Below are 26,884 nucleotides of genomic sequence, written 5' to 3' on the forward strand. Positions count from 1 at the left end.
CTATTACTTGTGAGTTTGCTCCTGCAAAACCTAAATACTTTATTTACAATGTTTATTTATTTTCATCTATATTTCACTATAAATTATTTATAATTGCACACTGTTCTTTTACTAAATGTAAAACTAAGAAACAAAATAAAAACTAAGGTTTGTATATTTTCTTCACTACTTCACTTTTAATCACTGGACATTATTTCTTATTATAAATGTTCCTTCTACTGACACTCACTCACTCACTCAGATTCACTCACTCACTCAGATTCACTCACTCACTCAGATTCACTCACTCAGATTCACTCACTCACTCAGATTCACTCACTCAGATTCACTCACTCAGATTCACTCACTCACTCACTCAGATTCACTCACTCACTCTCACTCACTCTCACTCACTCAGATTCACTCACTCAGATTCACTCACTCACTCAGATTCACTCACTCAGATTCACTCACTCACTCTCACTCACTCTCACTCACTCAGATTCACTCACTCAGATTCACTCACTCACTCAGATTCACTCACTCTCACTCACTCAGATTCACTCACTCACTCAGATTCACTCACTCAGATTCACTCACTCACTCACTCAGATTCACTCACTCACTCACTCTCACTCACTCAGATTCACTCACTCACTCAGATTCACTCACTCAGATTCACTCACTCACTCAGATTCACTCACTCACTCACTCAGATTCACTCACTCACTCACTCTCACTCACTCAGATTCACTCACTCAGATTCACTCACTCACTCAGATTCACTCACTCAGATTCACTCACTCACTCAGATTCACTCACTCAGATTCACTCACTCACTCACTCAGATTCACTCACTCAGATTCACTCACTCACTCACTCAGATTCACTCACTCAGATTCACTCACTCACTCACTCAGATTCACTCACTCAGATTCACTCACTCAGATTCACTCACTCACTCACTCACTCAGATTCACTCACTCAGATTCACTCACTCAGATTCACTCACTCACTCACTCAGATTCACTCACTCACTCACTCTCACTCACTCAGATTCACTCACTCACTCAGATTCACTCACTCACTCACTCAGATTCACTCACTCACTCACTCTCACTCACTCAGATTCACTCACTCAGATTCACTCACTCAGATTCACTCACTCACTCACTCAGATTCACTCACTCAGATTCACTCACTCAGATTCACTCACTCACTCAGATTCACTCACTCAGATTCACTCACTCAGATTCACTCACTCACTCAGATTCACTCACTCACTCACTCAAATTCACTCACTCACTCACTCTCACTCACTCAGATTCACTCACTCAGATTCACTCACTCACTCAGATTCACTCACTCTCACTCACTCAGATTCACTCACTCAGATTCACTCACTCACTCAGATTCACTCACTCACTCACTCAGATTCACTCACTCAGATTCACTCACTCACTCAGATTCACTCACTCACTCACTCACTCAGATTCACTCACTCACTCACTCACTCAGATTCACTCACTCACTCACTCAGATTCACTCACTCACTCACTCAGATTCACTCACTCAGATTCACTCACTCACTCAGATTCACTCACTCACTCACTCACTCAGATTCACTCACTCACTCACTCACTCAGATTCACTCACTCACTCACTCAGATTCACTCACTCACTCAGATTCACTCACTCACTCACTCACTCACTCAGATTCACTCACTCACTCACTCACTCACTCAGATTCACTCACTCACTCACTCAGATTCACTCACTCACTCAGATTCACTCACTCACTCACTCAGATTCACTCACTCAGATTCACTCACTCACTCACTCAGATTCACTCACTCACTCAGATTCACTCACTCACTCTCACTCACTCAGATTCACTCACTCACTCAGATTCACTCACTCACTCACTCACTCACTCACTCAGATTCACTCACTCACTCAGATTCACTCACTCACTCACAGATGAAAACTGAAGGCTGGTTCAGCATGTTTTCTGAATGGTGCGTAGGCGTCACTCAGGTGAACTAAAAGGTCTTAAAGGTTTATAACACTGGAGATCAGATCAGTGCTTCGTAAACTGCTACTGGGATTTTAACCTCTATGAGCAACTGATAGTGTTAGAAAACAGTCCTTATGTTGTATCAAATACAAGGCCACGCACACACACCTACACACACACACACACACACACACACCTACACACACACACCTACACACACACACACACACACACCTACACACACACACACACACACCTACACACACACACACACACACCTACACACACACACACACACACACCTACACACACACACACACCTACACACACACACACCTACACACACACACCTACACACACACACACACACCTACACACACACACACACACACCTACACACACACACCTACACACACACACACACCTACACACACACACACACCTACACACACACACACACACACCTACACACACACACCTACACACACACACCCCTACACACACACACACACCTACACACACACACCTACACACACACACACACCTACACACACACACACACACACCTACACACACACACCTACACACACACACACCCCTACACACACACACACACACACACACACCTACACACACACACACACACCTACACACACAAACACACACACACCTACACACACACACACCTACACACACAAAGACACACAAACACACACACACACCTACACACACAAACACACACACACCTACACACACACCTACACACACACACACACACACCTACACACACACACCTACACACACACACACCTACACACACACCTACACACACACACACCTACACACACACACCTACACACACACACACACACACACACACACACACCCTTTTCAGCTGAGGACACTGCATTGACTTCCATTATATCCCCAGCTGTTTGCTGTGCATATAAAACACAACAAATCGAGACCTGCTGACTTCGATCCAATCAGATCGAACGAATATGTTGCCTTTACGTCTCTGTGGACGTGAAGGCAACATATTTTATCTGATTGATAAAACTGAATAAAACTGTTTCTGTCTCTCAGTAACATCTACTTACAAAACAGCTTGACTTGAAAATCTGGACGGCTTTTAAAAATGTTGCTCAGCAGGAACTTTGTTTTTGCAGCTCGAGAGTCTGAGACACTGAATCGGGTAGGAACAGGAACCTGCTGCCAAAACCAGCTTCTGCTCAGACACCCTTTCCTGCAATAGTCAGAGACGTCTGGCATGCAGGAACTTTGGTTCCTGATGGTAAAACGTAGTTTCCACTACGATGTTAAAAACATCTTTTTATTGAGATTTGACCAAAAACTGGCAAAAATAACTGACACTTTTCTAAGACTAGTCAACCGAAGAATCTTTCTGAGGATCAGTCTTAATAAAAGAAAAATCTTGTTTTATTCAGAGCTTCACCTCCTGTTCAGCAACTTTCTCTTTATTTGCTCTGATGGAGAGAAGTCGTCATTTTGGACCAGAGCTTCTGAAAAAGAAACTTTCTTCAACATTACTGGATCTGATGACGCTGAAGAGGCGGGAAGGAGTTTAACGCTGAGGGCGGACACATATCGGAACCTGACAGATCCATAAATGATTTGAATGACTAATCCAACTCGTTACTATTTCCAGTAACGAGTTGGAAATGGTCATCTGATTCAAGTAATTAATCAGATTACTTTAACCAGTAATCTGATTAAAGTCACTTTTCCGAGTCATTGTGCGTTATTTGTGTCATTTTGTGAGGTAAAAAGGTGTATGTCCTCTTGCGTCTCAGGGAGTGACGCCCCACGTGTAAAACCTGCAGCGATGCAAACATAAGTGATGGAGGGAGGAGAGAGAGCCCAGGTTCCACCTGGAAATAAAAGCTGAAGTTCATAACATCCAGGTTGGTTCCCTCTGTGCTGGAGGCAAAGTGTTGTTGCTACACCCTTGAAAATAGGGGAGACAGAAGAACCACAGTGACTCTTTCTAATGCAGTTTAATGCCTGGAGGAGGAGAACACCCCCTTGTGGTAGATGGAGGCACTACGAGTCAACTCCAGGACAGGCTTCCTGCCTGACTGCTGATGTTCAACAGGATGGCACACACATTTTTACAACATCAAAAATAACTTTTCAAATATGTTCATACATTTTTTATGATTGTGCCAATTAATATAGATTAATATTTATTGTAAACCTTTTTTACATAAACAAAAGCTCAAAACTAATGTTAAAACTAATTATTCACTGTTAATATTCATTTAAAACAAAAACGTTACGTTGTAATTTTACGTTTTGTGTCATGCCTTTTACTAAAGGCATAGCATAGCTACTGTGCTAGCTGTGTTAAGTGAAACTGGTCCAATCGGCCCAAGCAGATCCAAACTCAGTGCAGCAGTCGCGGCCCAAGGCTTTTCCTCTGGTCTCCAACATCTCCGCTCCAGAGAAATAATGATCAGCAACTTTCAACGGGGTCCAAGCCCATTGTTGCAAGGCGGCAGCTCAGTGAAATCTGCTGTGAATTGGCTCTATAGAAATAAACTGAAAGAAACAGGTGATCTTCAACTGTTTGGTTGATTAAACAGGAAAAACTGTCTTCTCTGAGTTTTGCTGTTTCTCAGTAACATCAACGTTATGTCAAATCCAGAAGGTTTCTTGGAAATCCAGACAGCTTTTGGAAACGTTGCTCAGCAGGAAATGGATTTGTTTTTGTGTAAATCTGCAGTCTGAAGGGAAACAGAAACATTATTTTAGCACATCCATACACCCTTTAATGTTTACACTAAATCAAGTAGGAACACATACCAAAGGGTAAGTTGTTGTTCCTTGGAAATGGTAAAAAAATATTGATCATGTGACCAAATAGGAGGACAGCATCGTTTAATGACGTTTGTGAAGGTAGGAACCTGGTGGGTACATTGTTAGACTGAACTGCCCCCCAGGGGCGTTTCAGCTTCATCCCCATCAGAACAGCAAACACTCACAGACAACCACATGCAAACACACTCTGATAAAACACTACCTAAAACCTACCTCCTCCCAACGTCTGGTACAATTTTTCATATTTTTAAGGAAGTTTTTAAAATCTGATCTGCTGCTGGTCCAGCATCATGCACCCAAAGCCTAATGCTTCCTGTATTAGTCCAATGTAAATAACCCCTAATGCTAACCCTGCGAAGCAGCTCTTTATATTTTGAGCTTTTATACATTTGTCCAAAACTATGACTGAGTGTCTCTCATGTTAGCTTTTCACCTAAAAACATTTTATTTTAATTTTTGATTTTCCAGTTTACATTGTAAACAAACATTACCTCTACCAGTTAGACTTTACTTTTGTAATATGATTTCTTTACAATAAACTCCAAGTTCTTTCCACTTTTCCAAATTTCCCCATCTTCCTCTCTTTCTCTCTTTGCTCGTCCTCTTAGTTTTTCCCGTTTTTCCTGTGATGTAATGCAGGACGTCTTCCGATCAGTGGTATTCAGTCCAGGCAGACGCTTCCTGCTTCAGGTCATTTGTAAAAATCTAATTCTTAATGTTCACGTTTGCATTAGTTTCTGGACCTGTGGCCTTTTCCATAGTTAATCAGATTTAGTGCAGCATCGCCCTCTTGTGGTCAGGTCGCAGCTGCACAAGTGACTTATTGAAAGTTCAGGTACAATTTATACAGTTAACTAAACTGTCAGTTTATTCTCTGATTCATATGTTTCTTTAAGTCAAAGTTACATCTATAAAGCTGCAGTAATGATAAAATTATATTCTGGAGTTAAAATGTCGTTTCCGTCTCTTTTTGCTGCTGGATCTTTTCATTCGTGTCAGGAATGGCGTAATAAGTTCAGGTTGTGTTTAGAGTCTTTATTTTTTTACGTACATAAGCCACATGCCCCAATATAATATCCTGGAATTAGCTGGCTGAATGTTAGTCCAAAGACAGGCAATAAGAAACACACATTTACATTCAGTCTATGTTGTTTAAAACATTCAGAACAGCTTCATCAGCAACAGGCACAGACCCGGTTCTGGCTACAACACAGAGTGAGCCAAGAGTTCAACCTGGACTCAAACTATTTTGTTTTTTCTATCTGAAAAGAAACAATAATTTCATTCCTAATGATGTTCTGCCTTTCAGAACCAACTGAAACTTTCTGACAGGGAAAAACTACGAAACTTATTCAGAAGGTTAAACCAACAGTCAGCAGTTTATTCCAAGTCTGATTTAGGATAAATCTGCAGATTATAAAAATGCTCCAGAGATCTAATGTGGAAAAGCAGCAGATTTAAAACAATCTGTCAGCTTGTGATTTAAAAAGTTAACAGTCCTCAATGATTTGACTTCTTTTAAGGAAAACCAGATTTCAGTTCTTTACTGCAACACACTGCATAGAAGAAGCTCAGAAAGATTTTCACTGCAGAATCATCTCAGTGAAACCTTCCAGACATGACATTTAATATTTGGTATTCTTCCATTTCTTCCACTCTGAGACATTGGTAGCTTGTTAAAATGGACCATAATTTGGTTTTACTTGCCGGCAGTAACTGAACAGATCAGAACCTTCCAGCTGCTCATTCAGTATTTTCTTGTTTTCTCAGGCCCTCCAGTCTCAGCACCATCTCTGCGTCTCCATTTTCTGTCAGTAGGTCCAGATATCCGGATGCTGGATCCTCCTTCAGGTCAATCTGCTGCAGTCTGACAACATGTTTGTAGATCTCATCAATGATCTGGGACTTCTTTGCTTTCTGATGTCTTATTTCCTCTTCCAGATGATCTAACAGGCTGATATTCTTCTCACTTTCCGCCTCATTCCTTCCGTACTTCTTCCTCACATCCAGAAGCGTCATCTCAACTCTCTTTGTTTTGGTCACATACCTCCACTCTTCTTTCACATGAGCTGAAACGGGACACTTGTTGGTACAAACAGCACAGAAACCGTCTTTTATCACCTCACAGTCTTCTGGTGTCTTGGCGACTGTGCATCCAGGATAATGACAGTTTTCTTCACAGACGGTGCAGCAGAGGGCGCCGTCATAAAAAAACCACAACCATTTCCCACCCTTGATGGGTTCTGTATCTTTATAGACTACATCCATTTCTACAGAGAAGCTTTCATTGCTTTTCTTCTCTTCTGCATGGTTCTGCAGAGCTTTTTGAATCTGTTTGAGTTCTGCTACCTTTAAATCCGTCAGCTGGATTCTGTCCTGCAGGTTCTGGATGCCGGCTTTAAGTCGGCCGTGCTCATGAAGCTCTTCAACTGCTGCCAAAGCCATTCGACCTTCGGCTTCTTTCAGGAAACCTGTGAACTTCCAGAGTTCCCTCTCTGATAATTTATAAGCCTGCTCCAGCTCGTCGGTATTTCCAGTCCGGTCTTCATGCTGCCGGTTATTAAACAGGAAGTAAAATGGCTCCTTCTTTTCATTTCTAAGAAACTTAATTTGTGTAGTTTCCAGATCTTGCATGATGTTGCTGTGATTTTGTCCATCTGAGTTTGTGATTAAAATGACTGTGCATTTGTCCTCTCGTTCTGCAAACAGAGACATGACCGAGTCGTACGTGTGCTTCAGTCGGCTGCTCTGCAGAGCGTCAGCTGCGTTCAGCACCAGGCACACAACAGCTGCTGCCCTGTCCTCCACCTGCAGGACGTCTGATAGCCGTTCTCTGAAAACGGCTTCTCTCTCAATGCCTTCATGTCCAGCATCAATGATGGTCAGAGGGCAGGGCAGAGATTTATCTTCAAAACCAAAGATCTCGTAAATCATCCCTTCTGTTGCCTGATGTCCTTCCTCCTCTGTGACCCGGAACCAGACTTCATCATCAAACCTGACTCCTATCATGTAGTTCAACAGAGCGTTTATCACAGCACATTTTTCTGCTCTTGCTTCACCAATAAGGACAATTTTTCTGTTCATCTCATCCGTTTTTTTCTCACCAACAGTGACTCGGGTCAAAGGTCCAGACTTCTCTTTTTTTACTGCGAGCTGATAGACAGAAGGACATCCCGGCTGGATCAGAACACTTTTAGAGATCATTCCTCTCAGAGAGATGTTGTGAGTCCTGCAGGAATCAGACATCAGATCAGTCAAGCATCAAGTGAGCTAAATATGAAATGATCAGACAAGTAAAAAGTTTCAGATGTTTTAAACTGAGTTTCTCTCAGAGAAGATGGAACATTGAGGAATCAAGGAGACACTGAGTTCCCATGGGTTGTCTTTCGAACAGAAACTAAGGCTGCGTTCACACTGCAGCCTGAAGTGACCCAACTCCGATTTTTTGTTAAATAAGTTTTTTTGCCGTGGCCATTCACACTTCCAAATATATGCGACCTGTATGTGATCTCCAGTGTGAACGGGCAACGGCCTGAAAGTAGGGCTGGGCAATATATCGAGTATACTCGATGTATCGCGATATTTTCAATTTTTACGATAGTTAAAATGGCTAAATTGTCGTTCAAATAATAAACTTTCACCGTCAAATTCACTGCGAGTTTGGTTTACCCGACAGCCTATGAATGCACCACTAGTCCCCCCCCCCTCCTAACCTGAACATTTTCTACCAATCACACTGCGGAGAAAACAAACATGGCGACAGCGAGAGTTTGAGCCGTGAAAGAGACGGAAACTGAAGAGGAGTCAGATGAACTATCTGCACAGAATCAGCGCTGGATCAATAACTTGGCAGTAGTTTGGATTTTATATGGAGGATGTCGAACAAAATGAGGTCATTTGCGAAACATGTTATAAAACTATTGCGACAAAAGGCTGAACCAGATTTAATTCCCCCCCAATCAAACTATTCTTTTACATGCCGTTCATAGTAGAACTGGACCGTTAAAGTGAAACCTGGAGACTCGGTAGGATCCACTTAGTGCTATGCAGTGGGAAAATAACTCAGAACCACTCTTTTTTTTTTTCTTTTTTGCTCTCTGGCGGATTTACGATACACGCAGACTCGTTGCTATAGCAACTGACAACAATGCAACTTTATGTTCAGGATTCAGCACCAAAAACTCTCAATCACTATGTAGAGCAGAACATTCAGTTCGTTAACGTTTTCGGTTTTTAGGCTTGATGTGGATTTTGCTTTTATTAATAAATGATCACTGTGGTAGCTTAGCCACCGCTGCTATTAGCCACGCTAACACAGCGTTGGTAGCTTAGCCACCGCTGCTATTAGCCACGCTAACACAGCGTTGGTAGCTTAGCCACCGCTGCTATTAGCCACGCTAACACAGCGGTGGTAGCTTAGCCACCGCTGCTATTAGCCACGCTAACAAAGCGGTGGTAGCTTAGCCACCGCTGCTATTAGCCACGCTAACACAGCGGTGGTAGCTTAGCCACCGCTGCTATTAGCCATGCTAACAAAGCGGTGGTAGATTAGCCACAGCTGCTATTAGCCACACTAACAAAACGGTGGTAGATTAGCCACCGCTGATATTAGCCACGCTAACACAGCGCTGGTAGCTTAGCCACCGCTGCTATTAGCCACGCTAACAAAGCGGTGGTAGCTTAGCCACCGCTGCTATTAGCCACGCTAACACAGCGGTGGTAGCTTAGCCACCGCTGCTATTAGCCATGCTAACAAAGCGGTGGTAGATTAGCCACAGCTGCTATTAGCCACACTAACAAAACGGTGGTAGATTAGCCACCGCTGATATTAGCCACGCTAACACAGCGCTGGTAGCTTAGCCACCGTTGCTATTAGCCACGCTAACACAGCGGTGGTAGCTTAGCCACCGTTGCTATTAGCCACGCTAACACAGCGGTGGTAGCTTAGCCACCGTTACTATTAGCCACGCTAACAAAGCGGTGGTAGCTTAGCCACCATTGCTATTAGCCACACTAACAAAGCGGTGGTAGATTAGCCACCATTGCTATTAGCCACGCTAACAAAGCGGTGGTAGATTAGCCACCATTGCTATTAGCCACGCTAACAAAGCGGTGGCAGATTAGCCACCATTGCTATTAGCCACGCTAACACAGCAGTGGTAGCTTAGCCACCATTGCTATTAGCCATGCTAACACAGCAGTGGGTGATTAGCTAATTTAAACACCTGCTTTACTGATGATCTGTCAGTTTGTGTGTTTGTTGCCTTTTTATTTAAGCTGAACCAAAACACACCTTATTCCACAGCACATCTATATGTTAAGTTTGTCAAAGTCAAGCATCACTGTCTACTTCCCTCTATTTTTTTTTTTCTTAATTAAAATGTATTTCTCACCTTGTTATCTAGTGTAGGTAGTTCAAAGCAAAAATACTGCGTCACTTTTTCAATGGGTCTAGCAGAGAAATAGGCGGGAGCTGGCCTGGGTGGCATCACGCTGCAAGGGGTCTATAGATTAAAATAACATTGGAGATCAGTTAAGAATACCGTGATATATATTGTGTATTGTGATATAGCAAAAATATATCAAGATATTAGATTTTCCTCATATCCCCCAGCCTGAACGTCTCCTGCATGCACAATAGAGGGCGCAATAACAGAGTGTTTGGAGTCTCAGTGTTTGCAGAAGTAAACATGGAGGCCAACGGTGGAGCTTAGCTTACAGTTGAGGTTGTTGTCCGACCGGAGCAGCAAATTAACAACTTAATCCTCATTATAGACCGTCATGGTGGTGGTTTTTCTTCGCCCTCGTGCATCAGGACGCAGAATAGTGAGATTTGTTGAGAATCAGTGACTTTCAGGTTGGATGAATGCGAACTGGACGTTTGAAAAGATTTGGATACGTATCGGATATCCACCTGGCCTGGGTTATATTTGGCAAAAAAAAAAAAAATCCAACTTATGTTGTTCAGACTGTTATGAAAAGGTCAGATTTAGGTCGCATAACAGAAAAAAAAAATCAGAATTGGGCTGCAGTGTGAACGTTTGTGGGAAATGGGTTGCTGTGGAAGCCACTATTGGATGTTTTTACTCACCAAATAGATATTTGTGTACATCTTTGACACAGCTCCTCTCCTGATGGGCCCAGCTCGTTGCTCCTCAGGTCCAGCTGTCTCAGACTACGTAACTCCAGCAGCGTGAGGGCATCACAAGCATCTTCTGACAGCTTACAGTCACAGACCCTTACGCAGAGACGGAGATATAAAAAAGTGTTTTTTTATTTTACTTTCCTGGAAGCTTTAATGTAGAAAAAAGCCTAGGTATTTCTGTTAATCAATAAAAGCTGACCTTAATGTCTCCAGTTTACAGTGTGGACTGCTGAGTCCTGCAGATAGGAGCTGCAGTCCTGAGTCCTGCAGGTCATTGCTGCTCAGGTCCAGCTCTTCTAGACTGCAGGACTCTGATCCAAGAACCGAGGACAGAGTCCCACAGCTTCCCTTTGACAAGTTACAGCAGATGAGCCTGAAATGAGGAAGAAACTCTGAATATTCATGTCAGCGTGTGTTTTCTCTGTCAGAGTTATCTTGCAGTGCTGTGCAGTGTGTCTGAGCAGCTGCTGGCTGTAGGAGCTTCATGTCATCAACGCTCCGTCCAGCTTCTCACCTCGGCTCTGCAGCTGAAGAGCTTTGGTTGCTGCCCTGGAGGTTCGTTACCAGAGACTTGGAACCAGGTAAATTACTTCAAGAACGTTACGATGTGATGCTAAAAAGGTTCACAACCAGAGAAAAAGGGGTCCTCCTGTTTGTTAAACCACATTCTTTAAACTTTAGAGATCAGAAATATCACCAATCTGTTGCTCTCCTATTTCGAATAGTCTACCGTTTTTAACTAGCAACATGGAAACCACTGACTAATTTAGCAATGCCAATGCTGAGTCTCTCCCATCAGATCCCGGCTGGGAAACGTCCCGTTAATCTGTAAAAGTCGGGCCATGCTGACCTGAGAGTTTCCAGTTTACAGTCAGGACTCTTCAGCCCAGCAGCCAGCAGCTCCACTCCTGAATCTCTGAGGTCGTTGTTGCTCAGGTCCAGCTTCCTCAGACCACAGGACCGGCAGCTAAGGACTGAGGACAGAGCTGCACAGCTTCTCTCTGAAAGGCTGCAGCCGGTCAGCCTGGAAGAGACAGTGAAACCTCAGTAAATTGTTTTCTTTGTTCAGCTCGTCATAATAAAGCTGAAGCTCACAGTGATGTCTTGGAGGTTTTAACCACTGGCAGGAGAGCAAGGAGAGTCTCTTCTGAAGGGAAGTATTTCTTCAGGTCAAACACATGTAGGTCTGTTAGTGATGAAAGTAATATGAAGAGCAGCGCTGACCAATGAGACGGTTCATCCACGGATCCTGTTTCTGCTTTCAGGAACTGCTGGACCTCATCGACTGGAGAACCGTCCATCAGCTCATTCAGACATGGGAACAGAGAGATCTTTCTTTCTGGAGAAGGGCTGTTTCTGATTTTACTTTTAACATGATCAACAGTCAGCTGACTGCTCTGTGAGCTACTTCCTGTCTGCGGCAGTAGATCTTCAAGATGAAGCTGACTTCCTTGCAGAGAAAGACCCAGGAGAAAGCGAAGAAATGTGTCCAGGTGTCCATCTGAACTCTTTACGGCTTTGTCGATGATTTCATAGAAGGTCTCCTGCTTTTGGCTGTAAATGAAGCCTGGAATTGGGAAAGCAGTTTTTGGTTTGTTTCCAATGCGGGAGACGACAAACAGAGCAGCCAGAAACTCAACTATGCTCCAGTGGAGGAAGCTAAACACTTTCTTTCCACTCATCTTCAGACAATGCTCCTCCTTGAAGAACTGTGAGAAAACTTCTGGATATACAGAAAACTCATCGAAGCTGTTAACGTCGTCCTCCTTTATGCTTTCCACAGAAAATGACAGGCCACCATTTTCTAGCTGGTTGAAAGCAAGTTTCATCAAGGTCTCCAGGTACTTCAGGCTTTTTGGTTTGCCAAACTTTTGTTTCATGGTTTGGATCTGAGCCATGAGGATCTCAATGTAAATCCCAGTTAAAGTACTGGGCAGTTCTCCTCCAGTGCTGGTCTTTAACACGGCCTGCAGAACTCCAGCTGTGATCCAGCAGAAGACTGGGACATGGCACATGTACCGCAGGCTCGGTGACATCCTGACGTGGGAGACGACCCTGCGGGCCTGCTCTTCGTCTCTGAATCTTCTTCTGAAGTACTTTTCCTTCTGCTGCTCAGAGAAACCTCGCAGCTCTGTCTCCATGTCGATGAATTCAGGAGGAATCTGGCCGGCGCCTGAAGGTCGCGTGGTGATCCAGAGGCGAGCCGAGGGAAGCAGATGCCCTCGAATCAGGTTCGTCACCAGCGTTTCCACCGGAGCAGCTCTGGTCACATCAACAGGCAGTTTTTCTGCAGCAGTGAAGTCCAGAGGAAGTTGGCTCACATCCAGCCCATCCAGCACAAAAATGATTTTATATTCGCTCTTATCAAAATTAGAGTTTCCTGATGTCTGCAGTGACGTGAAGATGCGGTTGAGTTCCTCCTTTGTCATGTGTGCAGTTCCAGGAATACACGTGTGGATCAGTTCAGACAGACTGAGAGTCTCCTGCCTTGGGAAATTCACCAGGTTGAGGGGAAATATCAGATGAACATCCTGACTGGTTCTGTTTTCTGTCCAGTCAAGAACAAATTTGTGAACCAAGAAGGTTTTTCCCACTCCTGCCTCTCCGCTGGTCATCACTGTTCTGACGTTTGTCTTTGCTCCTGACGGGTGTGTGAATATGTTGCTGATGTTTGGCTCAGACGGCTCTCCAAACGCCATTTCAATCCTTCTGATGAGCCTGGAGGCGGGCCGGTCTCCTGCTGTGATGCACGGCTCAGTGTAGCCGTCGTCTAAACTGACTGTGTTCCTTTTTGAGCTCCACCCTTCATGTCTACACCTGAATGTGTCCTGGAGGTTTGATTGCAGCCTTTCTTTGTGGTTTCCAACAGATTGTGGATTTTCCATGTCTTTGTAGGACAGAAACACACAAGGAACAGAACATTAATCACTAACTGGTTGCTTCTTTATCACCGGCCCAAAAGACCAACTGATCAGTCCTGACCAGCTGCCTGGTGACGTACCTCTGTGGATGTTTGCCAGCTGATGCTGGAGGTCATTTCTGTAGATCTTCTGGAGGTTCTTCTTCAGCACCTGCACAGCCAGGTGGTTGTACTTCTGCACCATCTGATCCACCGTCTCCTGTCGGTCTGCGTTCTCCAGATGACTCTTTGGGATGACTGGAAGACCATCGAGCTCATCTGACTGCTGCAGGAACCATTTAAAGCTACGAAATTCTTCATCTCCCAGCTGCTGCAGGGTCTCAAACAGTATTTGTTTCAGAGCCATTGGGTCCTGCTGAACACAGATCAAATAGTTTGATTTTAGCATTTGTTCATTTTAACATTTTAAACCTCAGCTTCAGATTGCATGAAGGCTTCCAGCTCTGACTCATAGCAGGTGTTTGTATATCATTTGAAAGCAAACCACAGCTGGTCTAATGGAAAACAGGTCCTGTTGTCTGTGTGTCGTGGTTTCTTCTTAGTGGTGAGACTGAGCGGCTTCCTGTTTTTGCTGGTCAGCCTTCAGTTTCAGACTAGAAGCTCTGCTGTGTTCATCAGTCATGAATAATTAGAAAAGCCCTGAAAGACGCCGTCTGATTAAAATGCATTATTTTTATTACTTTTAGGAGAACTGTTAGAAACGGAGGCTTTGCTGCCACGGTTATTCAGACATGCTGTCTCACCATTTCCAGTCAGTGTTTTGCTCTTATGCCGCCTTTAGAAATGAGATCCCTGAAACGTTTTGCAGTTTCATAATGTCTCCCCTTCTAGCAGAATAAATCTGTCCACACCGTTCAGCCTCACTTCATGCAACGCTGCATAAAGAAATTCTGTCTTGGTTTTTCTGGACAGAGTGGATCGTGACATACAGAATAAAATCATTTACATGATGCTTCTTAGCCAGTCCTGCTCTCATCAAACCACTTCCTTCCTCACCGCGTGAACATGACAGCTGAGGGAGCAAAAGCTTTGACAAAAGGCTTCTTTACTCTGTGGGTCTTTTACTGATTACGTCCATATAAATGAACCTTCCAGGTTATAAAATCCAGGCTCTGTGCTTCTGGAGAGAGTTCAATGATGAGGTTCAGTCATTTCTGTACTTTTAACAGAGTTGAACTCACCAGTTAAAGATCAAAGCTTTGTAACGTCTGCAGTTTGAAGTTCTTCACATCATCAGTTAATCCAACAGTTCCTCAGCTTTTCAAGCATGCTGAGACTCAACATGCTACCTGTCACATTTCACTCCCAGCCTCAGTGCAAACAGCCCCGTGACTCAGAGAGCAGCCCACAGGTTCAGCAAACTCCCGCTGCGGCAACACGTTTCCAGATTCACTCATTGGCCTTGGCGTCATTCATCTCTGTTAGTTTAAACTACACTGCACTGGTGCACGTATCACCTCTGCACCAGGAACCACTGAACACTTTGATACACCAGTTGAAAACACTTTCAGAGATACCAGTTCATCATTCTGTCTTACTAGAACTTTTTCTCCCCGAAGTTCACAAAATGTTCCCTAGTAAAAGTCCTGGCTAGCAGACCCTGACTTGGGCTAATTAGATGAAAATTATGCCTTACTAATCAACATTTAAAACCCCAACATGCAAAACTAGCAAAAGCAGAAAATGTCCACTAGTTTACTGGTGAGCCCTACATGTGTGCACCAACCTGCATCTTTAAAACTTAACTGAACTGAAATGTGTTCAGCTGCTCCATCCAAAGACCTGTGAGTTTGGTGGCAGCAGAATATCGAGTTAGTTTGGGGAAAAGTTTTAACTGCAGTTTTACATTTGTAAAAAAGAAAGAAAGAAAGAAAGAAAGAATATGTGGCTAATTGCAAGAATAAATATACAAATGTCTTGCCATACTGTCCCAACCCAGGCCCTCCCAGTGATGGTTTGTTGATCTGGGTCAGTAAAGCCATTAAACCCATCAGGTTCATAACTGGATTTTAAATATTGATGGAAAACAAAAGAGGCAACTTGCATTTATTGACTTTGTTTAGTTTGTGACAGATAAATTAGTGTTACTGGTCAGCTGCAGTGGCACTGAAGGGGTTACTCTACGGCCGCGTTTCCAGGTGGATCCAAACCTGGAGCTGCTGGCAGTCAGGATGTGATTGCAGGTTTTCGTTAGTTAAACATTTCTTTGTTTTGGAAACCAGGAGCACCTTTGACCTCCGTCTGGTAATAAACACATCAAACTAGGACGGATGCTTTAAAATATTGTGTAGCAGTTAATAATTAACACAGATATAAATCATAACATGTAACCTACACTGAGATTAGAAACCGTTTATAATCTCCAGAAACTATTTTCTCTGGAGATTAGGAACGATATACAGTCGTTTCTAACTGTAGATTTTATTTTGGCTTGATTTTTTTCCATCACATTCAGACTGGTTCTGGGAATATTATCCATTACTAGATTGTGCAGAATAAGTTTCCATCGTCTTCACTTGGGCGTAAATATATCCACTTTTATTAAGATTTTCTTACTGTGAAGGTTAAATTTGGGTTTTAACCTGCCAACCTCTCTTAGTGTCATTTAAATTGTTTATATTACATTTAGCCATTATTTGCTTTATTTTAGAAATTTCAAAACTAAATTTTAAGTATTGGTCTAATACTTTTCCCCATGAAGCTGCATTAATGTCTTCAGTTTATTTACCGATAGAAAAGCATAACTGCCCACCAGCACTAGGTGGCAGCGCTGCACCTGTTTGCCAAACGTGACCAAACACCTCACAGTAATCTAATATTCTGAGTCAAAACGCTGATTGTGGTGGTTTATCTGAAATTAAGAGAGATTTGGACCAATGAGACTTTGTCCTGGTCCGCCTCCTCATTTACATACAGCTCTACGTCACATAACGTCAGCATGTGGCTCCCCCTGCTGGAGAAACATCTAGAAAATTACCAGAATTAAAGAGCATGTCAACAAAAACCTGTTGTAAAATTATAAAAGGAAATGAAATTAGCTTAAAGATACAAAACATAGAAAACATGAAGTCATGAGCAGCTAAAGAGCATTTTCTGATCTCTAAGAGTATTCTGATTATTCTTTACCAGAATACTTTTATTTATTTAAATACTAATTTGACTTATATCCTCCTGAGACCCAGCAATGCATTTTTGTCCTCTGTGGAGTACATAGGTTTTTTGTTCATAACTCTGAAACTATACATGCCACTGTGTTAAATCCTGTTGGTCCTTAGAGAGGACATCCTGGGCTTTCCAATGATATGACATGTGTGGGGGTGGGGCTTTTCTGGAATTTTCTTTCTGATTCTTCACAATGGCTGCCATCCCTGTGAGCACATTTTATCGAAAGAAGAAAGGTAAGTATATTATTTTCTAATTATGAGCTTTGTGAGTTTAATATTCAGATTGCTTCTAGTAAATGAACATCTAAGGAATAGTTAGGTGGATTTTCAGAGCAGTTTAATTATTTGTTGGGATAAAACATAACCTGTTTATGTGTGTCCTCCATAGAGGACATCAGGATTTGCTTTTTATTTTTTTAACCTGTTTTAATAGAAATCAGCTCACTGACTGAGGCAGAGAAAATCCTAAACAGGATTATTGATGGAGACTCAGACATAGATTTGTCAGATGAGGAGGACCAAGAGGGACAGATTGACGGTGATTTTGAGGTCGGGAGTTCAGAGGATGAGGCATCAAGTGAGGAAGAGGAGAGTGAAGTTGAGGATGCACGGGCCCGTCGCCCACTTTGGACCAAAACTAACACGTAGGCTTCTGAGACAAGAGTAGATAAGCTTAGACAGATAAGAGTATTTTTTTGGATGAACTATCACTTTTAGAGGACATAATTATTTAATGTATTTGTCTGTCTCTTAAGATTCCTGCCTGTGCTGGAAGACTCCGGAGAGGTTGTCTGTACTGCCCCAAACCGTGTAGACTGGCCACCATCAAAATACTTTGAGCAGTACATTGACAACAAAGTTTTTGAGGACATGTCCTTTTGCACAAACCAGAGACAGATTCAGGTGTCAGGCTCAAGTCTGAATACAACACCTGAGGAGATTAAGACCTGGTTTGGAGTCTCAGTGTACATGGCATGCCTTGGTTACCCAAAAATCAAAATGTATTGGGCCAAAAAAACAAGAGTGCCAATAGTTGCTGAGTCGATGACAAGGGATCGCTTTTTCAAGATCAGATGTTCTTTGAAAATCACTAATGATCTTGATGTAACTGAAGAAGAGAGGAAGCTCAATATGCTTTGGAGAGTCAGTCCACTTTTGAAGAAGGTGCAACAAGGTTGCCTAAACCTACCCAGGCCAGGAAATGTTTCCATTGATGAACAAATGATTCCCTTTACTGGTCGATGTCCAGTCCGTCAATTCGTTCCTGGCAAGCCAAATCCAACCGGATTGAAGGTGTTTGTTCTCGCTACTCCAACTGGAATTGTATTGGATTTTGAAGTCTACCAAGGAAAAAACACCTTTGTCGGCAGAGACACAGGACTTGGAATAGGAGCAAATGCAGTTCTTCGGTTGACTGAGTCCATTCCCAGGGGAACTCACCTGTACTTTGACAGGTATAAACGTCAATTGTGGTGCTGTTGATGATGATTCTCTGTAAACAAATGACACTTATTTTTTATTTTTTGTGTTTGTGTCTGTCTGTCTAGGTATTTCACCTCAATAAAACTACTGGATAAATTGCTAGAAATGGGTCTGCCTGCAAGTGGAACATTGATGAAAAATAGACTCCCAAAGGATTGTAACATTACATCTGATAAAGAGTTGTTGAAACAAGGAAGAGGCTCCTCTGTAATGGTGACAAGGAAACATCCTGAGCTGGCTGTGACAAAATGGGTTGACAATAAACCTGTACTCATGGCATCAACAGTGCATGGAATAGAGCCCCAGGATACCCGGACCAGATGGTCACTGAAAGACAAAAGGCATGTTCAAGTGTCCAGACCTGCAGTGGTGGCAGAGTACAACACCAACATGGGTGGGGTTGATATGTGTGATAGAATGCTTAGTTTTTATAGAATGGCTAACCGCACAAGGAAGTGGACTGTACGCACAATCCTACACTTCTTCGATCTGGCTATCACCAACTCCTGGTTACAGTATAAGGAAGACAGCCAAGCTTTGGCACGACCTATGAAGAAAACTCTCCAATACCATGACTTCAAACTGCTCTTAGGTGAGGAACTGATTGCCCAGGGGCAGTCAGGCCAACCTAATCCAATTGAATCTGATGCGTCGAATGATGAGGAGTACGTTCCATCACAGAAGAGAAGGAGGCCCCAGCCAGATAAGGAAGTGAGAAAGTATGGAGCTGTCCATTTGCCACAGATGATGGACAATCCTAATAGTTCCAGGTGCAGAGCAGAAGGGTGCACTGGAAAAACCTACATAAAGTGCATCAAATGCAACATGTACCTCTGCATCTCAAAGAAGAAGAACTGCTTTATGGACTACCACAAACCAAAACAGAACTAACACACCTGATTAAACTACACTAATCAGCTTGCTTTTGATAAGCTGAATGAGGTCCCTGGAAATCTGAACCACTGGCTTGAATGGTGTAGCCATTTGAAATTTACAGCACTAAAGATTGTCAGAGTTCAGAGGTAAATGTATGCCTCGAAATGTGTTCATATTTGCCACAAGAGAGTCCCGATGTCCTCTCCAAAGGACATACTCTAAAAAATAAATAAAAACATGTTTTGAAATTTTTTCAATTGTAGTGATGTTTTTTCACACCAAAGAGTCATGTAGTGTAAAAAAAATTGAAATTCAAAAACTTTTTTTTCTCTGGGTCTCAGGAGGATATAAAAAAAAAGTCATCCAACCAGCGTCAGGATAAAAATATACTTTTTATTGTTCTTCAGATTTTGATGACAGCAGATTATTGTCACAGACAGAATTTCATCTTTATGAGTAAAACATGGCAGAACTTTATTAACCTTTTGTTAAAAATTACTTCTGTCATTCAGTCCCTGAAAGCAGAGGCCGCACACACACACACACACACACACACACACACACACACACACACACACACACACACACGCTCATCAAACTACTAAATGAAATATAGCTTATTCATTTTCAGGGTTTTGTGCGCAGACAGATTCTCTGAAAGCCGAGGAAACTTCGTTTTCTCAGCGGGGAAAATTACCGCCTCCATTTCCCTCGTTTCCCTTTAAAACCAAAGATCTGATAATCTCTGTCTTCTCTCTGCATTTACTGATGTGCAAATTTGTGCTTTGAAGCAAAAACGACTGCGACCCTGTTGATCTGAGAACTATGAAACTATAAACTCCTCACAGTCAACTTTAAAGAAAAGGTGTCCAAGTTAATATTTTCTGATTGTTCTCACAATAACGGCACAGATTAAGGTGAAATAAAGCAACTTTTTCACTTTTCAAGGTTGCTGATAAAACAAGACCGTCGGCACCAGACCTTCTGCCAGCAGGTTGCAGCCGACCAGGAACCGCCTGAATCATCAGCAGAACGTTAAAAACTTCACATCCCTGAACTTTACGGGCCAGCAACCGTGTTTAAACTGTCAGAAAACCAACTACAGGAACAATGTGGGATCCTCGGCGTATCTGTGATGGCTTAATACTGTGTTCACAAACAAAGACAACTTCACAACAAATGAGCTAAAGAAGTGAATTTACTCTGATCCAGGCTCGTTAGATCAGGAAACCGGGACATTTTGAGGGATGTTGTTCAGCTTCCAGTCCGCTGCCCAACACCAAGTTCCTCCTGAACACGAAACTTTCTGAGAATAAACGAGTTAATGGCTTAAAAATGTTCCCTGTAGAAGTGGCAGCAGGACACCTCAGGGCACCTCAGGTGCTCGGTGACTTGGTGATCTTAACCGGTGAATAAAAACAACTGGACTTCCTGTTAGCAGCTCCGGTTTGCTCAGATCGTCCCTCCGAAGGTTAAAACCCGAGAACTTCAAGGCTTATTGGAGGAGGTTTGGTTGGTTAGTTACAGTTCCTGTGACAACAGGTTTAAAATCTGATCTGGGATGATGATGATGATGAACACCTGCCCGGCTCAGGGTCCGGCTCGGTCTGCAGTGTGATCCAGCATCGACAGTAAAACGGACTTCAGGAGCAACCCAGCATGACAGAAACCATTTTAAAACAAGCCAGTCATCACTGACAACGTGCAATTTAAAAACTGTGACATCAGAAGTTCAGTAGTAAGGCCCGATGTTCTCGTAGCCGGCGTAACTCGGCCAGTCAGGGAAGAGTCCGTGTGAACAGGTGGGGCTGCCGTACCGGTCGAAGTGGATCCCGAACTGCGATGAGTCCGAGTGGTGGTTTGTCTTCATGTAGGACCAGACGATGCGGTAGTTCTTACCCTGGTTGCTGTCCCAGTACTCGTTCCCGCTCACCTTGTAGCACACGGCGAACTCCACTTGCTCGTTGGGCCACATCTCGGCGGGCAGAGACACCTCGAAGGAGAAGGTGTCGCTGTACGAGGTCGGGTACGTGTCCTTCACGTATTCACAGCTGACATCCGTGTGGCTTTTCCACGAGTCAAAGGTCACCCGAAGCATCACGGACTTCTCAAACGATACATTTTTTACTTTAACGGTTCCTGCAAAGGCCTTCTCCTTCAGCACGCAGTGCTCCAGGCTCACGAGGTTCTGCTCCAGGTTCTGCCGGAACAGCAGGTAGTCGGAGGAGGGCTGAGTGAAATCCAGCACCAGTTTGTCCTCCTCCGTGGACGACAGCGTGAGCTTGGAGCTCAGCATTTCCTGAATGTTCGCAGGGATTTCTATGGGGTCTGTGAACTTGGAGAAGATCTTCACCTTGGTTAAGGACAGACCTTTGTGGTCGGCAAACGTAACACGTTTCTTTTTTTTCGTGTCTTTGCTGGTGATGGCGCCATCTTCAGGCTCAGTTTTGTTGACACAGGTTGTGTGCTGGAACCTCAGGCAGGAACTCCGGACCGACTTCTGTACCGTAGAGGTGGTGGTGAAGACGAACTCCTCCTTGGACAGGTAGAGGGGCATGGTCACGTCCATCGGCATGTCGGGCTCCGGAGGAAACTGATCGCTGAAACACAGAGAAGTCAGACTGTTAGTGCTGAGTGAGAGCTTCACAAGGCGTCTGCTCCTCAGAGCCGCTCTCGCTTCAGCTCTGCTACATCCATCGTTTTCACAACATCTGGTCAAAGCTGCCCGTAGAAACGTTGGCCGTCGTCGGTTCTACACTCAATTTTCTCAAGAAAAGAAATAGTTGAATTTAACATCAGTTTTTAGAAGTTCTTTCAATCAATCTGAAGACCTTAAAATATAATTACAATTTTGAACGAAGGCAAAAACCATTTGGTTTTCCTTGGTTAAGACATCTGTAGAAATCCCTTTGCAGTACTGGGGCCACATTCTGACCCAGACCTCACCGGCCCCGGAAAACTCTCCCATCTTCAGTGTGTCCGTCTCTACAGTTCAGGAGAAACATGAAGATTCAAGACAAAAACATTTCATGATGCTCCCCTCAGCTACCACCCGTCCATTTAGCACAGGATAAATGGATTGTTTAATATTTTCTCTGGAGGTTTTGCTGCATATTTTGGTTGCAACGTCATGGAAAACCTTTGAGTTTCAGCAGAGAGCTGAGCGCCGACAGGAGGCGTCAGAGAAAACAAGCTGCATTGTTTGGACACTGCTGTGCAAACAGAGAACAATGAAGTCTCTGCATTTAGGTTAACAGAAATCTGCACTCAAAACCAGAACCCTGCTGTGGACCCGCACCACCTACTGCAACGCAAACAGAGAGGGGCCCAACACCACCAGGAGGGGAACGCCCCCAAAGAAACTTTCTGCAAATGCCCCCAATGAACTTGTCAAAACCTCGGAGTCAAGAACTGGACAGTCCACGGCCAGCTGGTCAGTTTCAGGAAGGGAAATGCCTGGTTCTCACGGGAAGAGTGTAAGATTGTCAGACGATTTTAGCTCTATGGTGGGTTTGGTCAATGCAACACACACAAACCAGTTTCACTCAATCAGATGAAAACCTCTCCAGAGCAAACGTGATGTCAGAGGAAACCAACATGGCCGACTGGCTGTGTTTATAGACCACATTTAACAGAGACAAGACAATTTTAAAAGATACGTCTCCGATGTCCGCCAGGCTTTCTGGTGCATCACGGCAGTCGATGCGGCTTGTCTGTTAGATTTCCCTCCGTGTTTCCGTTGCCTCAACGTCACATTCAGCCGGCTGCGTTCTCATTGGACCTCAGGGAACAACAGGCGTACGCAGCAATATCTGGTCTACACAAGCTGACATGCTGGGTATGAAACAGAACCGCCAAGGTCTTCATCTGTGTTTTCAGGAACAGCAACATGGTAGAAAATGACGTAGCATGAAACCCAAACACTGATCCATCAGAAGAGGCAGTTTAACCCACCAGAACCACCGAGTGTCGGGTCAGAGGACTGAGAGACTTGATGCTGCAGATCTGATCGTCACGCTGACCTTCTGGGTTCGGTTCTGCCGTCCCCACAGCAGACTGAAACCACTCAGGACCTCCATGCATGTTAAACATTGCAGAAGTTTTCAGGTTAAACTTTTTTTAAAGTCCATCTATAGGTGAACTTTTTTCATCACTTTGGTTCTAAGTTTTAAAGAAAGAGGAAACAGTATTTAAAATGTCTGAAAATGTTTCTCTGCCTTTAATGTGAATGCCACTGTGAGCACAACCAACCGAGCCTTTAAATCAGCGACATGAGATGAATTCAGGGATTCTGAGTCAGAACTCTGAATATGAACCAAGCAGAAAGCCAGAGGCTCAGTTCACCTGCATCAACAGAACCAAGGACGGGACCCGAGACAATCAGAAGACGCCACCATGAGCGGGCTGGCTGGTAAACCAGCCATGTTTCCTGTTTCTGCCCACACGACACCCAACCGGGCCGAGAAGCGAAATGTGGCCCCCAGGGCCTCACAGCCCTGCAGGAGGGCAGACGGTGAGAACAGGAAGGTTTATTTTGCTCGGACTGCAGGGCTCCACATGGAGGGCTCACTCTGGGTTTCACACCTGAAGACGGTAAAATACTCAGTTATTAATCAATGAAGATCATCAATGTCTTCAGACCAATCACTGTTACTGTAAAAACTTTACCGAACAGTTTCCACCAGGTTTGTTTGATAACATAAATGAAGTCAAATGCCTGCAGACGCTGCGGAGCAGAAATGATTCCTTTATTACCTTCAGATCCATGTTGTGATTCTTTGGTTCCGATCCGACGCGTCTTTGAGCTGCACTCCTCTACGTTCAGCTCAGAAAGTCAGACTGTAAATGGTTTTACTGTCCTGGTTCTGGATTAAACCACATTAAACCTGAAACTCCAAGCTAAAGCCGCTTCAGGTTTTATCGAATGTCCAGTAGAACCGGGTCAGCACAACGTTCGCTCATCTCGACTTGGAAAGTCTTTCACTTCTCCAGACTTTGAACAAAATTTCAGTGAATTTAAAATGAATATTTTGTCTTTAATGTTTGAAACTGCACATAAAACATGGAAAGAGCCTGAAGTCCTGTTAGCCGGTTGCTGTTTGCGTTTCCACTGTTGGTCCAGAAGGAGATCAGATGTTCACGACAAAGTCCAGAACACGATTATGAAACTGAGAAATCAGATCCATGCCGTTTGTTCTGCAGCACTTATGGTTTAGAAACCGAGTCGTGGAAAACTGTGATGATGTTAATGAGCCGTTAGCCCAACCAGTTTCACTTCACCACTAATCTGAAGCGACTCCAAACCTCCAAGTTTGTTTTTATGTTGGAGCTTTAAAACATTCTGATAAAACTGTAAATAAATAAAAGTGACTGACTGACTGACTGACTGACTGACTGACTGCGCTCCACCAATATTCAGTGTGAATGACTGGGTTGGATTTATTCCTCCATCTCATTATATCTGATTAAAATAAACGGTTGTGCAGATTAAAGTGGGAACTGAACCGGGTCATGTTCAGAGCTGGGCTCCCTGCTGCCTCTTATCAGGGCCGGTTTCTGGGGCAAACCGCGACCCGCCGGGCCCGGTTTGGCTCTGGTTGCTGCTGTGCAGACACGCCTTCGGTGCCATTTACAGCCACAGTTACCCAACCCAAGATGGTCCTAGTTCAATCACCAAAACTCAACTTTTTATTGTGTTTATTTATAAAGCTCTTTAAAAACAAACGTTGACGCACCTGAACAGGATTCAGAAAACTGAAACAAACAGGAAAGTAAATTCAGTTCCTCTCAAACCGACTTCACTGGGAAACCAGAAACAACCCGACATTCAGGTCCGATTCCTCCATTCAGGTCCGATTCCTCCATTCAGGTCCGATTCCTCCATTCAGGTCCGATTCCTCCATTCAGGTCCGATTCCTCCATTCTGGCTTCTTTCAGATCACATTCACCTGCTGAGGAGAACCGGGTCGGTTTGGGATCAGCACAGCAGAACCAGCCAGAGTCCAAACGGACATGAAGCATTTAAATGTCATTTCTCTGCTGCCACGTTTTGATTCATGATTCTGATTCAAAAACTAAATAAAAACCATCCAATCAGGGTGGAGGGATCAATAATCAGAACATCAGAAACTGAGTCCATGTGAAAAGTTCTCAGTTCCTTCCTCATAACCTCCGTTTCTAAATCAAAGATTTTCAACAGGAAGTCACGACATCTCATCCGGGCCAGAACTGAACCAGAAGCCTGAACCGGATCGTTCTTTTCGTTAAGTTCATTTATCTGATGTGTATCTGTGTCCGTGACTGACTGCGTGGATCTGACCCACATCAGGAAAACCCGCTGACCTTCCAGGGAAGGCGAACAATCCGGATCAGAGGAGCCAGACCTTCTGTCCAGAACCAGACCCAGCCTGCTCGGTCCAGAAGAACCTCCACCTCCCAGCGCCATGTCTGTCTGAGCGCGTTTCAGCCCTGCTCCGCTTCTGGCATTGAAAACCGATTTCTGACCCGGGAACCGCTTCGGAACCACGGTACCTTCACTGAGCCAGAATTCATCCGGATTTCTGCAGCAAACTGCAGTTTTAAGGCTGAAGCAGATGGAAGCTGTTACAGCTGGACTATTAAATCAAACTTCATTCATTCATTCATTCATTCATTCATCTTTTCAAACAGCAGCAGAATAAACGGTTCTGTCAGTTGGTTGTTTTCAATTAAAGCTTCCGGCTCCAGAAATTCAGTTTTCTGAATATTTCTCCGGATTCTCGGTGTTTGAATCGTTTCTGCTGTTTCTATGCTGCTCAAACAACAAACGACGCTCCACGCAGCGCAATAATCCGCAGAGTTTGCGCAGGGCCTCGGTGCGGAGGTTTACCTGGAGCAGGTTCTGACCAACACCTGCCGGTCGCGGTTCCGTCCCCACCTGGAGCCACCTGGAGCCACCTGCCGCCCCCCTCCGCTGCCACAGAGCAACTAGGAGCCGCTGCACTTTCTGTCTCCACTTCAAAGACCCACGCAGGCTCCACGTGAAAACGTCCACGCAGCCAATGAGGGCGCGCGCAGGCGGAGTGATCACCAGAGTCAGGGTCTGCTGTGTGTGGAGGAGGGGCGGCCACCTGGAGGGACCTGGAATAACCTGGAGGGACCTGGAATAACCTGGAGGGACCTGGAATAACCTGGAGGAACATGGAATAACCTGGAGGGACCTGGAAGGTTCTGGATAAATAAACTGATAAAACAACATTAAAACCAACAGACTCGGTCCAACTTGTCTTTGCAGCGTTTATAGAACAATTAAAATGTTTGAAGGTTTAATTTATTTTATTAATTCATCACATTTTCATATCATGTATTTATTGCTCTGAAAATCCAAACAGATTAAAACAAACTGCTGTCCAGCCATATGAATGGAAAGTTCAGTGGAAGGACAAACTGTCACAGAAAACCACAGCCAGTGAGATCAGCCC

The 26,884-nt window shown here is 43.9% G+C and overlaps 2 protein-coding genes and 1 long non-coding RNA gene across 3 annotated transcripts; all 3 read right to left on the minus strand.

Annotated features, from left to right (window-relative positions):
* Positions 1-3,995: 3,995 nt before the first annotated feature.
* Positions 3,996-14,330, minus strand: LOC106910493 (uncharacterized). Its single transcript, XM_014977140.2, has 6 exons — positions 13,984-14,330; positions 12,078-13,869; positions 11,833-12,006; positions 11,182-11,355; positions 10,929-11,075; positions 3,996-8,066 (listed from the first exon to the last, which is right to left on the minus strand). The coding sequence occupies exons 1-6, from the start codon at positions 14,288-14,290 to the stop codon at positions 6,581-6,583; spliced, it is 4,080 nt and encodes a 1,359-aa protein (XP_014832626.2). The 5' UTR covers positions 14,291-14,330; the 3' UTR covers positions 3,996-6,580.
* A 2,761-nt stretch (positions 14,331-17,091) lies between these two features.
* Positions 17,092-18,615, minus strand: LOC148156300 (uncharacterized). The gene is made up of 3 exons (XR_015764940.1): positions 18,507-18,615; positions 18,256-18,406; positions 17,092-17,270 (listed from the first exon to the last, which is right to left on the minus strand). It is a non-coding gene; the product is annotated as an uncharacterized LOC148156300 (long non-coding RNA).
* A 1,182-nt stretch (positions 18,616-19,797) lies between these two features.
* ppp1r3b (protein phosphatase 1, regulatory subunit 3B) lies at positions 19,798-26,536 on the minus strand. The gene is made up of 2 exons (XM_014977138.2): positions 26,293-26,536; positions 19,798-22,024 (listed from the first exon to the last, which is right to left on the minus strand). The coding sequence occupies exon 2, from the start codon at positions 21,997-21,999 to the stop codon at positions 21,157-21,159; it is 843 nt and encodes a 280-aa protein (XP_014832624.1). The 5' UTR covers positions 22,000-22,024; positions 26,293-26,536; the 3' UTR covers positions 19,798-21,156.
* Between the last annotated feature and the right edge of the window lie 348 nt (positions 26,537-26,884).

Source organism: Poecilia mexicana, unplaced genomic scaffold (genome assembly GCF_051168715.1).
Source record: "Poecilia mexicana isolate PSO_F unplaced genomic scaffold, ASM5116871v1 scaffold_12, whole genome shotgun sequence".
Lineage (NCBI taxonomy): Eukaryota > Metazoa > Chordata > Actinopteri > Cyprinodontiformes > Poeciliidae > Poecilia > Poecilia mexicana.

Excerpts from the sequence above, each read along its gene's own strand:
- LOC106910493 (XM_014977140.2), bottom strand. The coding sequence starts at position 14,290 with ATGCTAAAATCAAACTATTTGATCTGTGTTCAGCAGGACCCAATGGCT. Across the intron at positions 13,870-13,983 it reads GCTGGCAAACATCCACAGAG|ACATGGAAAATCCACAATCT; the intron begins GTACGTCACCAG and ends TGTCCTACAAAG. Across the intron at positions 11,356-11,832 it reads TGTAAACTGGAAACTCTCAG|GCTCATCTGCTGTAACTTGT; the intron begins GTCAGCATGGCC and ends TCCTCATTTCAG.
- ppp1r3b (XM_014977138.2), bottom strand. The coding sequence starts at position 21,999 with ATGCCGATGGACGTGACCATGCCCCTCTACCTGTCCAAGGAGGAGTTC.